General features: G+C 50.0%; 1 protein-coding gene across 6 annotated transcripts in view; it reads left to right on the top strand.

The window, feature by feature from the left end:
• Window positions 1-14,366, top strand: part of PRKD2 (protein kinase D2) — a 43,999-nt gene extending 29,633 nt beyond the window's left edge. For 4 of the 6 annotated variants that reach the window (XM_077980522.1, XM_015124319.3, XM_015124320.3 and 1 more), the window contains 4 exons: window positions 6,621-6,719; window positions 10,032-10,299; window positions 13,571-13,656; window positions 13,947-14,366. In XM_077980522.1, coding sequence (XP_077836648.1) covers window positions 6,621-6,719; window positions 10,032-10,299; window positions 13,571-13,656; window positions 13,947-14,159 — 666 coding nt within the window. In that variant the 3' untranslated portion in view covers window positions 14,160-14,366. Of the gene's footprint in view, window positions 1-6,620; window positions 6,720-10,031; window positions 10,446-13,541; window positions 13,657-13,946 lie in introns of all 6 variants that reach the window. The other 2 variants (XR_013409951.1, XM_077980521.1) reach the window with 2 other exon arrangements.
• The last annotated feature ends 701 nt before the right edge of the window (window positions 14,367-15,067 follow it).

Here is a 15,067-nt window from a genome sequence, read left to right as displayed (position 1 = left end):
AAAAGAGGAGTCAGGCATGGTGGGGTACACCTCTAATCTCAGCTATTCAGGAGGCTAAGGCCAGAGGACTGCTTGAGCCCAGGAGTTTGAGACAGCCTGGGCAACATAGCAAGAGCCCATCTCAAAAACAGGCTGGCTCATGCCCATAATCCCAGCACTTTGGGAGGCCAAGGCAAGAGGATCACTTGAAGCCAGGAGTTGGAGACCCGCCTAGGCAACATAGTGAGATCCCATCTCTACAAAAAAAAAAAAAAAAAAAAAAAAGAAGATCTAGCTGGATGTGGTGCCTGGTAGCACAAGTCTGTAGTCCTGGCTGCTTGGGAGGAGGGAGTGGAGAGGATCTCTTGAATCTAGGTGGTCAAGGCTGCAGTGAGCGATGACCATGCCACTGCACTCCAGCCTGGGTGACAGAGCGAGACCCTGTCTCAAAACCAAACAATAGAAGAAAGCGTCAAGGAGCCCTTTTTCTCTCATTCATTCATTCAGTTGGTCAACAAATACTCCCTAGTCCATCCTCTGTGCTTGGTGCCTTGCTAGGCAGTGCTGAGGACACAGGGATGACCAATACAGCCCCAGCCTTAGACAATGATCGCTCAGGTGAGCAGGGCCAGGACAAGGGAGGCTGATAATGGTGATGATAAATAATGTGGTCACTGACATTTATTGAGCACTTACTATGTGCCAGGCATTCTTCAAACTCATTTAATCTTCATAGTAACCTATGTAGGAGGTGCTATTATTCTCACTCCCCTTTTACGGTTGAAGAAACTGAAGGTCAGAGACATCAAATAACTTGTCCAGAGTCACATAGCTGGTGGGATTTGAACCTAGGATCTTTGCTTTTAACTGGTGATGTCAAACTCATTTGTGTTACATTCAGACAGATTTTCCTTGTGTGCCTGTGCTTTTTGTTTGTTTTTTTTGAGACAGGGTCTCGCTCCGTCACCCGAGCTGGAGTGCAGCGGTACAACCATGGCTCGCTGCGGCCTCGACTTCCCGGGTTCAGGAGATTCTCCTGCCTCAGCCTGCTGAGTAGCTGAGACTACAGGGATCAGCCATCACGCCCAGCTAATTTTTATAAAGACAGGGTCTCGCTATATTGCCCAGGCTGGTCTTCAACTCCTGGGCTCAAGTGATCCTCCCAACTGGGCCTCAGCCTTGCAAAGTGCTGGGATTACAGGCATGAGCCACTGTGCGCAGCCTCTGTTCTGATTTCTTTTTTTGGGAGGGCACATTAGATTCTTATCACTTATGTTGTTCAATGGTTTTATCCCAGTATTTGTTTGCCTCTTTATTTTATATTTAGCTTTTATTTAGCATAGGGTTTTATTTTATTCTATTTTTATTTTTTTTTGAGACAGGGTCTCATTCTGTCATCCAGGCTGGAGTGCAGTGGTGTGATCATAGCTCACTGCAGCCTCAAACTGCTGGGCTGAAGCGATTCTCCTATTTCAGTCTCCTGAGTTAGCTGGAACCCCAGGCATGAGCCACCATGTCCAGCTAATTTTTTTTTTTTTTTAATGTTTTTGTAGAGACAAGGTCTTGCCGTGTTGCCCAGGCTGGTCTTGAACTCCTGGGCTCAAGTGATCCTCCCATCTCAGTCTCCTGAGTTAGCTGGAACCACAGGCATGAGCCATCACACCTGGCATTTTTTTTTTTTTTATGTTTTTGTAAAGACAGGCTCTTGCCATGTTGCCCAGGCTGGTCTCGAACTCCTGGGCTTAAGTGGTCCTCTTGCCACAGCCTCCCAAAGTGTCCGGTTACAGGCGTGAGCCACTGCATCCAGCCTGCCATAGAGTTGAACTTTTATGATGTTAAATATCCCCTTTTGTGGTTTCTGTGTTTCACATCCCTCCTAGAAAGGCCTTTCTTTCTGGTTGGCGCCTTGTCTTCTTCTGAGACAGCTCTGTGGGTCTCAGAGTCATCGTTGCTGTTTCCTTTACCCTGGCCCAGCACCCTTATCCTCTCAGGCAGTGTGCCTGTTTGTCAGGCTGGCTTATGGGATGGGGACAGAAATCCCCTGATGCAACCTCATCCAGACCTTATTATTTATTTATTTTTGAGACAGAGTCTTGCTTTGTTGCCCAGGCTGAAGTGCAGTGGCACGATCTCGGCTCACTGCACCCTCCGCCTCCTGGGTTCAGGTGATTCTCCTACCTCAGCCTTCCGAGTAGCTGGGATTATAGGTGTGTGCCACCATACCTGGCTAATTTTTTGTAATTTTAGTAGAGATGGGGTTTCATCATGTTGCCCAGGCCGGTCTCGAACTCCTGACCTCAAGTGATCTGCCCGCCTCAGCCTCCTAAAGTGCTGGGATCACAGGTGTGAGCCTCCGCGCCCGGCCACATCCAGACTTCAGGTGTGGAGAGGAATCGTGGTTCTCACAGGTGGCTGCTTGCAGCAGCTGAGGGGGTTTCTCTTTCCGGCCTTCGTCTCTTCCTCTCTTTTTGCCTGCTTGCTCTTCTTTCTCTCTCTGCAGATTTCTGCTTTCTGGGCTCTTGCCTGCTCTACATCCAAGCCCTGTGCTAAACCCTTTACCTCATGAGCTTATTTAGGCCTCACCACCATCCTATGAGGTAGGTATTGTTATAACCCCCATTGTATAGATGAGGAAACTGAGGCTCAGGGAGATAGCTGTCTCCCTCGAGGTCACAGCCGAGTAGCTTTCCAGCCAAGATTTGAGTCTGGATCTATCTAGCTTCCAGTCTGGATCTATCTAGCTTCCAACCTGCCCTCTTTTTTTTTTTTATTTTTTTGAGACGAAGTCTCACTCTGTCACCCAGGCTGGAGTGCAGTAGCACAGTCTCAGCTCACTGCAATCTCTGCCTCCCAGGTTCAAACGATTGTCCTGCCTCAGCCACCTGAGTAGCTGGGACTACAGGCGCGTGCCAGCACACCCAGCTAATTTTTGTATTTTTAGTAGAGATGGGGTTTCACTATGTTGGCCAGGCTAGTCTTGAACTCCTGACCTCGTGGTCCACCCACCTCAGCCTCCCAAAGTGCTGGGATTACAAGCATAAGCCACCGTCTCTGGCCAATGGTTTTTTTTGTTTTTTGTTTTTTTTTGTTTTTTTGAGACGGAGTCTCGCTCTGTCACCCAGGCTGGAGTTCAGTGGCACTATCTCAGCTCACTGCAACCTCTGCCTCCTGGGTTCAAGTGATTCTCCTGCCTCAGCCTCCTGCGTAGCTGGGAATACAGGCAAACGCCACCATACCTGGCTAATTTTTGTATTTTTAGTAGAGATGGGGTTTCACCATGTCAGTCAGGCTGGTCTTGAACTTTTGACTTCGTGATCTGCCCACCTCGGCCTCCCAAAGTGCTGGGATTACAGGCATGAGCCACCATGCCCAGCCTAACCTGCCCTCTTTATTCACATGAACTGGGAGAAAATCAACTGACAAAATCTGGAAATGGGCCGGGCGAGGTGGCTCACGCCTGTCATCCTAGAACTTTGGGAGGCCAAGGTGGGTGGATCACCTGAGGTCAGGAGTTTGAGACCAGCCTGGCCAACATGGTGAAATCCCATCTTTACTAATAATACAAAAATTAGCCAGATGTGGTGGCGCACACCTGTAATCCCAGCTACTCAGGAGGCTGAGGCACAAGAATCGCTTGAACCTGGGAGGTGGAATTTGCAGTGAGCTGAGGTCATGCCGTTGCACCCCAACCTGGGCAACAGAGTGAGACTCCGTCTCAAAAAAACAACCTGGAGATGACATACAACACATGCATCTTTCCAGCTTGGTCTCCCAGTCTGTAGAATGAGGAGTTTGGCTGGGCAGGGTGGATCATGCCTGTAATCTCAAGGTTTGGGTAGCTGAGGTGGGAGTATCATTTGAGGCCAGGAGTTTAAGACCAGCCTGGGCAACACAGCAAGATGCCATCTCTACAAAAATTTTTTTTTTTTTAAATCAGAATAAACACAAGTATTTAAATTCTGAGACATAGATAATAATTGCAGTAGTACAACACTGTGCTTCTGGTGTACTTGGCATTTTGTTTGAGAGAATCAAGAAATATGATTCTCACAGATAAATGGTTACAAATGATAATGGTTTTTTTTTTTTTCTTCCACTCAGCTTACCTTGTCATCATAGGAACATACAGCAGGAGAAGCTTTATTTAAGAGACACACACAAATATATTTACCAATAGGCCATCACAAAAATAGTAACTAATAACAACAACAGTAACATCTAACATACAGTGGTTAGCTATCCTAAGCGCTTTACATGCATCTTTAGATACGCTTTAAACCTTATAGCAACCTGTGAGGTCGGTACTCTTTTTTTTTTTTTTTGAGATGGGGTCTCGCTCTGTTGCCCAGGCTGGAGTGCCGTGGTGCGATGTTAACTCACTGCAGCCTCTGCCTCTGGGTTCAAGCAATTATCCCGCCTCAGCCTCCCAGGTAGCTGAGATTACAGGCTCGCGCCACCACGCCCGGCTTATTTTTGTATTTTTAGTAGAGATGGGGTTTCACCATGTTGGCCAGGCTGGTGGGTGGGTACTATTATCACCCCCATTTTATGGATGAGGAAACTGAGAGCCAGAGAGGTGAAGAGACTTGCCCAAGGCCGTAAGTTCGTAAGCATTGAGCCAGGTTCTCCACCTGGGCAGGGCAGATTGGCTCTAGAATCTCTCTGCCTCTTTTTTTTTTTTTTTTTTTTTTTTGAGACAGATTCTCGCTCTGTCACCCAGGCTGGAGTGCAAAGGCATGATCTTGGCTCACTGCAAACTCCACCTCCCAGATTCAAATGATTCTCCTGCCTCAACCTCCCAAGTAGCTGGGACTACAGGTACCCGCCACCACGCCCAACTAATTTTTGTATTTTTAATAGAGACAGGGTTTCGCCATGTTGGCCAGGATGGTGTCTAACACCTGACCTCAGGTGATCCACCTGTCTCAGTCTTCCAAAGTGCTGGGATTACAGGCTTGAGTCACCGCACCCAAAGTTTTTTGTAAGGATGAAAAATATTTTTTTAAAAAATGGAATCAGGCTAGGTGCAGTGGCTCATGCCTGTAATACCAGCACTTCGGGAGGCCAAGGTGGGTGGATCACGAGGTCAGGAGTTCAAGACCATCCTGACCAACAGAGAGAGCAACCATCTTTACTAAAAATGCAAAAATTAGCTGGGCATGGTGGTGTGCGCCTGTAATCCCAGCTGGTCAGGAGGCTGAGGCAGGAGAATTGCTTGAAACCAAGAGGCCTTCTCAAAAAAAAAAAAAAAAAAAGCTGGGGGGAATCAAAGCCTGACATAGTGGCACATGCCTGTAGTCCCAGCTATTTGGGAGACTGAGGTTGGATGATCACTTAACCCAATTAGTTTGCGGCTGTAGCAAATGATACTGCACTTCAGCCTGGTGACGGAGGGAGACTCCATCTCTTAAAAAAAAAAAAAAGGGTGAGGTGGGGTGGCTCACGCCTGTTATCCCAGCACTTTGGGAGGCTGAGGTGGGTGGTTCACTTGAGTGCAGGAGTTTGAGACCAGCCTGGGCAACATGGTGAGACACTGTCTCTATAGTCAGGTGTGATGGTGTGTGCCTGTAATCCCAGTTACTAGGGAGGCTGAGGTGGGAGGATGGATTGAGCCTGAGAGGTCGAGGGTGCAGTGAGCTGTGATCCCAGCTCTGCGCTCCAGCCTGAGTGACAGAGCAAGACTCTGTCTCAAAAAAAAAAAAAAGAATCACATAGTTGGATCTTGAAAATGCCTGCTCTATTAGTAGCATTCAGGAGTTTACCATATGCTAGAAGATCTCAGGATCTTCACAGCCCCTCTCATGTAACCGAGCCTTTCTAGTTTACATTTAACTCTTCTCTCTCAGGTGTAAATGGTTCTATGATTCTGAGATTCTTTGGTGCTCCAGTGCCTCCTGTTTCCCTGGCAGGGGTGTGTAGGAAGGCATGGATGGGGCCAGGCGTAGTGACTCACTCATGTCTGTAATCCCAGCATTTTGGGAGGCTGAGATGGGTGGATCACTTGAGGCCAGGAGTTGGAGACCAACCTGATCAACATGGTGAAACCCTGTCTACTAAAAATACAAAAAAAACTATCAGGGCAGGTCTGGGTGCAGTGACTCACGCCTGCAATCCAAGCACTTTGGGAGGCCGAGGTGGGCGAATCACGAGGTCAGGAGTTCGAGACCAGCCTGGCCAATATGGTGAAACCCGTCTCTACTAAAAATAGAAAAAATTAGCTGGGCATAGTGGCCGGCACCTGTAATCCCAGCTACTCGGGAGGCTGAGGCAGGAGAATCTCTTGAGCCCTGGAGGCGGAGGTTGCAGTGAGCTGAGATCACGCCGCTGCACTCCACCCCAGGTGACAAAGTGAGACTCCGCCTCAAAAAGAAAAAAATAAAATTAGCCAGGCATGGTGGCACACGCCTGTAGTCCCAGCTACTTGGGAAGCTGAGGCAGGAGAATCACTTGAACCCGCGAGGTGGGATTGCAGTGAGCTGAGATCATGCCACTGCACTCCAGCCTGGGTTACAGAGCAAGACTCTGTCTCAAAAAAAAAAAAAAAAAAAAAGCATGGACGGGTTTGGAGGGCTGGCTGCTGAGGGTGAGATTTGGCTGAGTACCTGTCTACCTTTCTTACTGGCCCCATCTGCTCCCCTCAGATCCTAGTGGCTTTGAGACATCTTCACTTCAAGAACATTGTCCACTGTGACTTGAAACCAGAAAACGTGTTGCTGGCATCAGCGGACCCATTTCCTCAGGTCAGTTATGTCCCCTCCTGATTTGGGGAAATCCAGGCAACGCTGATGGCCGGGATGGGGATGGGGAAGGGGATTATATTAATCAAGATGTGGGGGCCAGGCACAGTGGCTCTTGCCTGTAATCAGCATTTTGGGAGGCTGAGGCAGGAGGATCACTTGAGCCCAAAAGTTTGAGACTAGCCTGGGCAACAAAGCGAGACTTCATCTGTACAAAAAATGAAAAAAATTAGCCGGGAATGGTGGCGTACACCTATAGTCCCAGCTGCTTAGGAGGCTGAGATGGGAGGATTGCCTGAGCCCAGGAGTTGGGTGGCTGCAGTGAGCTATGATCATGCCACTGCACTCCAGCCTGAGTGACAGAGTGAGACTCTAGCTCTTAAAAAAAAAAAAAAAAAAAAAAAAAGAAGACCGGGTGCGGTGGCTCACGCCTGTAATCCCAGCACTTTGGGAGGCCGAGGCGGATGGATTATCTGAGGTCAGGAGTTTGAGACCAGCCTGACCAACATGGAGAAACCCCATCTCTACTAAAAATACAAAAAATTGGCCAGGCGTCGTGGTGCATGCCTATAATCCCAGCTACTCCAGAGGCTGAGGCAGGAGAATCGCTTGAACCCAGGAGGTGGAGATTGCGGTGAGCTGAGATCGTGCCATTGCACTCTAGCCTGGGCAACAAGAGCGAAACTCCATCTCAAAAAAAAAAAAAAAAAGTAAAAAGAAACAGATGAAATTAATTTTAATAATATAGTGTATCCCAACATATAGCACTTTATTCAATAGTCAACATAAAAATTATTAAGGCCAGGCAAGGTGGCTTATGCCTATAATCCCTGCACTTTGGGAGGCCAAGATGGGAGGATAGCTTGAGCCCAGGAGTTTGAGTCTGCATCCACAGTGAGCTATAATTGTGCCACTGTACTCCAGCTGGGGTGACAGAGCAAGACCCTGTCTCTTAAAAAATAAACAAAGTTCAGTGAAATATTCTGCTTGTTTTTCATACTATGTCTTCAAAATCTGGTGTGTGACAGTTGGGGAAATAGATTGACATACCCAAGTTGTTCCAAACATATTTAAAAGTTTTCTGGTCGGGCACAGTGGCTCATGCCTGTAATCTCAACACTTTGGGAGGCTGAGGTGGGCAGATCACTTGAAGTCAGGAGTTGGAGACCAGCCTGGCTAACATGGTGAAACCCTGTCTCTACTAAAAATACAAAAATTAGCCGGGCATGGTGGCAGGCACCTGTAATCCCAGCTACCCGGGAGGCTGAGGCAGGAGAGTTGCTTGAACCCAGGAGGTGGAGGTTGCAGTGAGCCGAGATCACACCACGGCAGTCCAGCCTGGGCAACAGAGCAAGACCTGGGCTAAAAAAATAAAAATAAAATAAATAAAAATTTTAAAAAAAGATCCAGCCAGGCGCGGTGGCTCATGCCTGTAATCCCAGCACTTTGGGAGGCCGAGGTGGGCAGATCACGAGGTCAGGAGATCGAGACCATCCTGGCTAACACAGTGAAATCCCATCTCTACTAAAAATACAAAAACTTAGCCAGGCGTGGTGGTGCGCGCCTGTAGTCCCAGCTACTCGGAGAATGGCGTGAACCCAGGAGGTGGAGCTTGCAGTGAGCTGAGATTGCGCCACTGCACTCCAGCCTGGGCGACAAAGCGAGACTCCGTCTCAAAAAAAAAAAAAAAAAAAAAAGATTCATAGGAAAGGGTAGATCTTGGAAAAGGGAAAGATCTATAAGATCTGTAGAAAGGGTAGAGGACCTCAGGAAAGTGTGGCTGTCACATTGAGATTCAGCTCAGGAGTTGGCACGTGGCTGGTTTCAAAGTTGACAGAGGCTTCAGACTTCAAGGATTTGGGGCTCTATCCTGCAAGCAACAGTGAGCCAAGGAAGGGTTTTGAACAGGGAAGGGACAATACATGAACAGAGCGGGGACTGAGGCTGAGAGTGGTAGGCAGCAGAACAGGACCTTGAACCCAGGTCTTGCTGGCTCCAAAGCCTGTCCATGACCTTACACTGCAGCCATTAACAATGAGGGAAAGGGGCCAGGCGTGGTGGCTCATGTCTGTAATCCCAGCACTTCGGGAGGCCGAGGCAGGCGGAACACCTGAGGTCAGGAGTTTGGGACCAGCCTAGCTGACATGGTAAAACGTCGTCTCTACTAAATATATAAAAATTAGCCAGGTGTGGTGGTAGGTCCCTGTGATCCCAGCTATTTGGGAGGCTGAGGCAGGAGAATTGCTTGAACCCGGGAGGCAGAAGTTGCAGTGAGCCAAAATCACGCTACTGCACTCCAGCCTGGGCGACAGAGCAAGACTCCATCTCAAAAAAATAAATAAGACAATGAGGGAAAGGTAGGCATACACCGTACTGTCTGCCGGCTACCGCAGTCAGCACCTGCTCCTACCTAATCCCCAGGAAAGCCTGAGAGGAGGCTGTTATCAACAGTCCCCCAATACAGATGACAAAATCAAGGCCTGGAGAAATTAGGTTCCTGACCTGAGATCACCGAGGCTCATTCTGTGCTAGACACTGCTCCTAACACGTTGCATATATATTCCTCTTTCAGTTTAAATAAGCACCCTTTAAGGTAGGGACTGTTAAGATCTCCATTATGTTTCATGTTTGTTTGTTTTTTGAGACGGAGTCTCGCTCTGTCACCCAGGCTGGAGTGCAGTGGCACGATCTCGGCTCACTGCAACCTCTGCCTCCCAGGTTCAAGCGATTCTCCTGCCTCAGTCTCCCAAGTAGCTGGGACCACAGGCTTGTGCCACCACGCCTGGCTAATTTTTGTATTTTTAGTAGAGACAGGGTTTCACCATGTTGGCCAGGCTGGTCTCGAACTCCTGACCTCAAATGATCCATCTTCCTTGGCCTCCCAAAGTGCTGGGATTGCAGGCGTGAGCCATCATGCCCCAATCATGTATATTTTAAGGCTATTAAAAAAAAAATCTGCATTATTCAAAACAAACCATTGGAGGTGGCAGAGGTATAGCAGCAGCTAGCATTTATTGTGCACCAACTGCATGCCAAATATTGTCCTGTGGGCTTTGGATGGTTTAACTCACTAACCATCATGGCAGTCCTCTGAGATAGGTGCTCTTCTGCTCATATTCTTCCTATAGATGGGGAAACTGAGGCACGGAGAGGGAAAGTCACTTGCCCAGGGTTGCTCAGCTAGTGAGCCGAGGAGCCTGGATTCAAACCAGCATTCAGCTTTCTCTGGAATACCATGGCGGGTGGTGTGGTGGGGATGCTGGGGCGGGTGCGGCTCCATCACCCGATAGAGCCTTCGCCCCTCGCCCTCTGCAGGTGAAGCTGTGTGACTTTGGCTTTGCGCGCATCATCGGCGAGAAGTCGTTCCGCCGCTCAGTGGTGGGCACGCCGGCCTACCTGGCGCCCGAGGTGCTGCTCAACCAGGGCTACAACCGCTCACTGGACATGTGGTCGGTGGGCGTGATCATGTACGTCAGCCTCAGCGGCACGTTCCCTTTCAACGAGGACGAGGACATCAATGACCAAATCCAGAACGCTGCCTTCATGTACCCGGCCAGCCCCTGGAGCCACATCTCAGCTGGAGGTGCCTGGGGCCCGCCTACCCCATGGGTGGGTGGGTTGTGGGGTGGGGCTGGAGGAGTGGGTGGGGCCACGAGAGGGGGTGGACCGGGAAGCAGCCTGGCACCTTGTGGGTGGAGCCTAGTGGTGGGGCGGGCCTACTGGAGGGGCGTGGCCACAGGAGGAGCCATCCTATAAACAGTGGGCTGGGACCCAGTCCTAGACTAGGTTACTTGGGCTGGAAACCAAGTGCCCCAAAACTGCTAAGGAGAACACTTGGAGCCTTAGGGGGCTGAGTGAGACTTGGCTTATCTAGGGTGGGATCAGGAGAGGGACTGGACTTGAGGGTGGCAAAGGGCTGGGGTGACCAGGAGAAGGGGCTGAGTCCCTCAAGGCATTGGTTGGAACCTGGAGCCTTTGGGTTTATGACCCCAAAAGGGTAAGCCTTGCAAAGAGGAGGCACCAGTGGGTAGGGTTGAGGAACAAGGGCCTGGCTACTTTGCTGGGTACTGGGGCCATGACTTGGGTGAAGATGGGCCTGAAGCCTGGAGTGGGTCCAGTGACCGAGGGGGCCAGTCTAGGGATGTGGCCTTGGAGGGTTTCTGAAGAGGTCCAGTAACAGGGCAGACCCTGAGGCCTGGAAGCTGGGAGGGGATGGGAGCGGGGAGGAGAAGGGAGCCAGGACTGAGGCAGACGTTGCGATCTCTGCATTCCTGGGCTTTGGTGTCGTGGCTGGGCCTGATGAGGTGGCACCGGGCCTGGTGACTTGAACCTGCTTGGGAATGGGTCTGTAACTTTCCCTGCTTGGAAAAGTTAAGTCCTAAGGCCTGGACCTTTGAGGCTGGGTGTGGGATGGCATGTTTAGAGGGCCAGAGGCAAGGCTAAGATACTGGGGTGTGTCAGAAGCCAGGAGAACAAGGGACATGTCTTGGAGCCAGGGAGCTCAGGAAGACAGATGGAGTATGGGAAGGGGGGGATCATTCATTCATTTATTTATAACCATTTATTCAACAAGTACATTCATGTATTTATAACCATTGATTCAACATGTTGAGTGCCTACGATGTGCCAGGCATTGACTGTTCCAGCTCTGGGAATACTGTGATGACTTGGACAGGAGGGGTCAGGTGCGGGGGAGCTCCTTGAGTGGTCTGTGAAGAGTGGAAGGGGGAAGAGCCCTCTCTGGAGGGTGTGACTTCATGGAGCAGGTGGGGCAGGGTGATGCGGAGGTTGCTCAGTGCAGGACAAGACAAGGTCTTGGTGGTGGTCTAAAAGTACAGGCCCTAAGCAGTGAGAATGTGGATTGACTTGAGTCCTGGAATAATACTGGGGGTGTTCAATACTGGCTTTTTTTTTTTTAGACGGAGTCTTGCTCTCTCGCCCAGGCTGGAGTGCAGTGGTGTGATCTTGGCTCACTGTAACCTCCGCCTCCTGGGTTCAAGGGATTCTCCTGCCTCAGTCTCCCAAGTAACTGGGATTACAGGCACACACCACCTGCCTGGCTAATTTTTTGTATTTTTAGTAGAGACGTGGTTTTGCCGTGTTAGCCAGGCTGGTCTTGAGCTCCTGACCTCAAGTTACTTGTCTGCCTCAGCCTCCCAAAGTGCTGGGATTGCAGGCATAAGCCATCACACCCAGCCAACATTGTCTTTTGAGACCCACCCAGAAGTCCCTGAGTAAAAGTGCATCGAGTGTGCACAAGTGAATTTAAGTGTGGTTGCACCTGTGTGAGGATCACAGCATCCTGTGGGTGTTGACGGGAGCAGGGTGCCTGTGTGCACCAGGCCTCTCCTCGGATGGGTTCACACAGTGAAGCCTTGTCCTTCAAGGCTTCCCATCAAGGAGAGAGCCTCGGATGAGTGCTGGCTTGTCTTGAAGCTTGACATTTGCTAGTCCTCTTTTTCACAATGAACAGGCCTTAGTCTCTGAGGCTTCTGCAGGCAATGGTGACTAACTACCATCTGATGACATTTTTTTTTTTTTTTTTGAGACGGAGTTTCGCTTTTGTCACCCAGGCTGGAGTGCAGTGGCACGATCTTGGCTCACTGCAACCTCTGCCTCCTGAGTTCAAGCAGTTCTTCTGCCTCAGCCTCCCAAGTAGCTGGGACTACAGGCATGCACTACCATGCCCAGTTAATTTTTTGTATTTTTAGTAGAGACGGGGTTTCTCCATATTGGCCAAGCTTGTCTCGAACCCCTGACCTCAGGTGATCCACCCGCCTCGGCCTCCCAAAGTGCTGGGATTACAGGTATGAGCCACTGCGCCCAGCCTGATGACATAAATGCTCCCTGATTTACACTGGCATTAGATAAACCTGATAAACGCATTGTAAATTAAAAATATCATAAGTTGGTCAGGCGCAGTGGCTGAGGGCCGTAATCCCAGCACCTTGGGAGGCCAAGGTAGGCAGATTACTTGAGCCCAGGAGTTCCAGACCAGCCTGGGCAATGTGTCTCTACAAAAAATACAAAATTTAGCCGACCATAGTGACAGATACTTGTAGTCCCAGCTACTCGGGAGGCTAAGGCAGGATAATCAATTAAGCTGGGACGTAGAGGCTTCAGTGAGCATTGATCATGCCACTGCACTTCAACTTGGATAACACTGAGACCCTGTCTCAAAAAAAAAAAAAAAAAGAAGGAAATATTGTAAGTTGAAAATCCATTTAGGCCGGGCGCAGTGGCTCTTGCCTGTAATCCCAACAATTTGGGAGGCCAAGGCAGGCGAATTGCTTGAGGTCAGGAGTTCGAAACCAGCCTGGCCAACATGGTCGAACCCTGTCTCTACTAAAAGTACAAAAAGTTAGCTGGACATGGTGACACAGACCTGTATTCCCAGCTACTCAGGAGGCTGAGGCAGGAGAATCGCATGAACCCGGGAGGTGGAGGTTGCAGTGAGCCAAGATCATGCCACTGCACTCCAGCCTGGGCGACAGAGGGAGACTCCGTCTCAATAAATAAATAAATAAATAAATAAAAATAAAAAGAATAGTACACATGTAATTGTATGTACCTGTGTATGACAAAAAGAAAAAAAAAGGTGACATAGGGAAATGGGGGAATTGAAGTAGAGAACAGGTGAAGAGGGAGCTGGTGTGAACATGCGTGGGCAGGAGGAGACAAATTTTTAATGAGGAAATGGGTGGGTGAGTGATTGGCACAGGTGAGGCTTCTGAACCACCTGAGCTAGTGCAGAAGGAAGGTGTCAGTGGCAGGCAGGTAGGCTAGGGCGTGCCTATTGGAGGAGTAGTGACCCTCGACCTGTAGGGCTTGACCTGTTTCTCTTTCCTATGCAGCCATTGACCTCATCAACAACCTGCTGCAGGTGAAGATGCGCAAACGCTACAGCGTGGACAAATCTCTCAGCCACCCCTGGTTACAGGTGATGCAGTGGGCAGGGCTAGCCCATTGGTTGGGTTGGAGGAAGGGGTGGAACTAGATCGCTTATTGGCTAGGCAGGTAGTGACGGATGTAGGTTTCCTTGGGTCTGGAATGTGACTAGTCCTGCCATTGGCTGGAAGAGGGGGTGAAGCTAAATGTCTACTGGCTGGGTGGGTTGCAGAGGGTGTGGCTTCACCTTCATTGGTACCCAGCTCTCAGTGGCAAAGCAGATGGCCTCCAGGCACTGCTCCAATGCAGACCCCAAGCTAACCCCGGTTCTGTCGGGCCCAGGAGTACCAGACGTGGCTGGACCTCCGAGAGCTGGAGGGGAAGATGGGAGAGCGATACATCACACATGAGAGTGACGACGCGCGCTGGGAGCAGTTTGTGGCAGAGCATCCGCTGCCTGGGTCTGGGCTGCCCGCGGACAGGGATCTCGGTGGGGCCCATCCACCACAGGACCACGACATGCAGGGGCTGGCGGAGCGCATCAGTGTTCTCTGAGGTCCTGTGCCCTCGTCCAGCTGCTGCCCTCCACAGCGGTTCTTCACAGGATCCCAGCAATGAACTGTTCTAGGGCAAGTGGCTTCCTGCCCAAACTGGATGGGACACGTGGGGAGTGGGGTGGGGGGAGTTATTTCCGAGGCCCCTCCCTGTTTCCCCAGCAATTAAAACGGACTCATCTCTGGCCCCATGGCCTTGGTCTCAGCACACAGCACTCTTGACTCATTAGTCTGTTGTACCAAGATGGAATTCATCTAAAAAGAGGACTGCCTGAAAAGAGGAAGGATGGAGGGGGTGGGGAGAGAGGACTGATGGGAGAGGAGTCTTGGAAGGAGGACGACCTGGGGTAGAAAATATAGAGGAGGATTGCCAGGAGAGAAGAAGAGAAGGGAGAGGGAGGAGTAATGGAGGAGGAGTTGGAAACTGGGGAGAGATGAAAGGAATGTGACTGGAGGGTAGAGAACTTGGAGAAAAGAAAGTAATCTCATGGTTTGTGATGACTGATTTTTTATTTAGTGGTGTTACTACTAATCACAACTGTTAACAATTCAGGCTGGGTGTGGTGGCTCACGCCTGTAATTCCAGCTCTTCAGGAGGCTGAGGCAGGCAGATCCCTTAGATCTCAGGAGTTTGAGACCAGCCTGACCAACATGGCGAAACTCCCTTTCTACAAAAAGTTCAAAAATTAGCCAGCCAGGTGTGGTAGCTTGCCCCTGTGGTCCCAGCTACTTGGGAGGTTGAGGCTGGAGGATCGCTTGACCCCAGGAAGCAGAGATTGCAGTGAGCCAAGATCACGCCACTGCACTCTAGCCTGGGCAAGAGAAAGACCCTGTCTCAAAAATAAATAAAATGCAGTTAGCCCACGTCTGATCCATACTAGAAAACTGATATGCAACATTTAGTATTTT

The sequence above is a fragment of the Macaca mulatta genome, chromosome 19 (genome assembly GCF_049350105.2).
Source record: "Macaca mulatta isolate MMU2019108-1 chromosome 19, T2T-MMU8v2.0, whole genome shotgun sequence".
In the NCBI taxonomy this organism is placed as follows: Eukaryota; Metazoa; Chordata; class Mammalia; order Primates; family Cercopithecidae; genus Macaca; species Macaca mulatta.
Note: the sequence above shows the minus strand (reverse complement) of the source record. Positions and strands in the feature narration are given on the sequence as shown.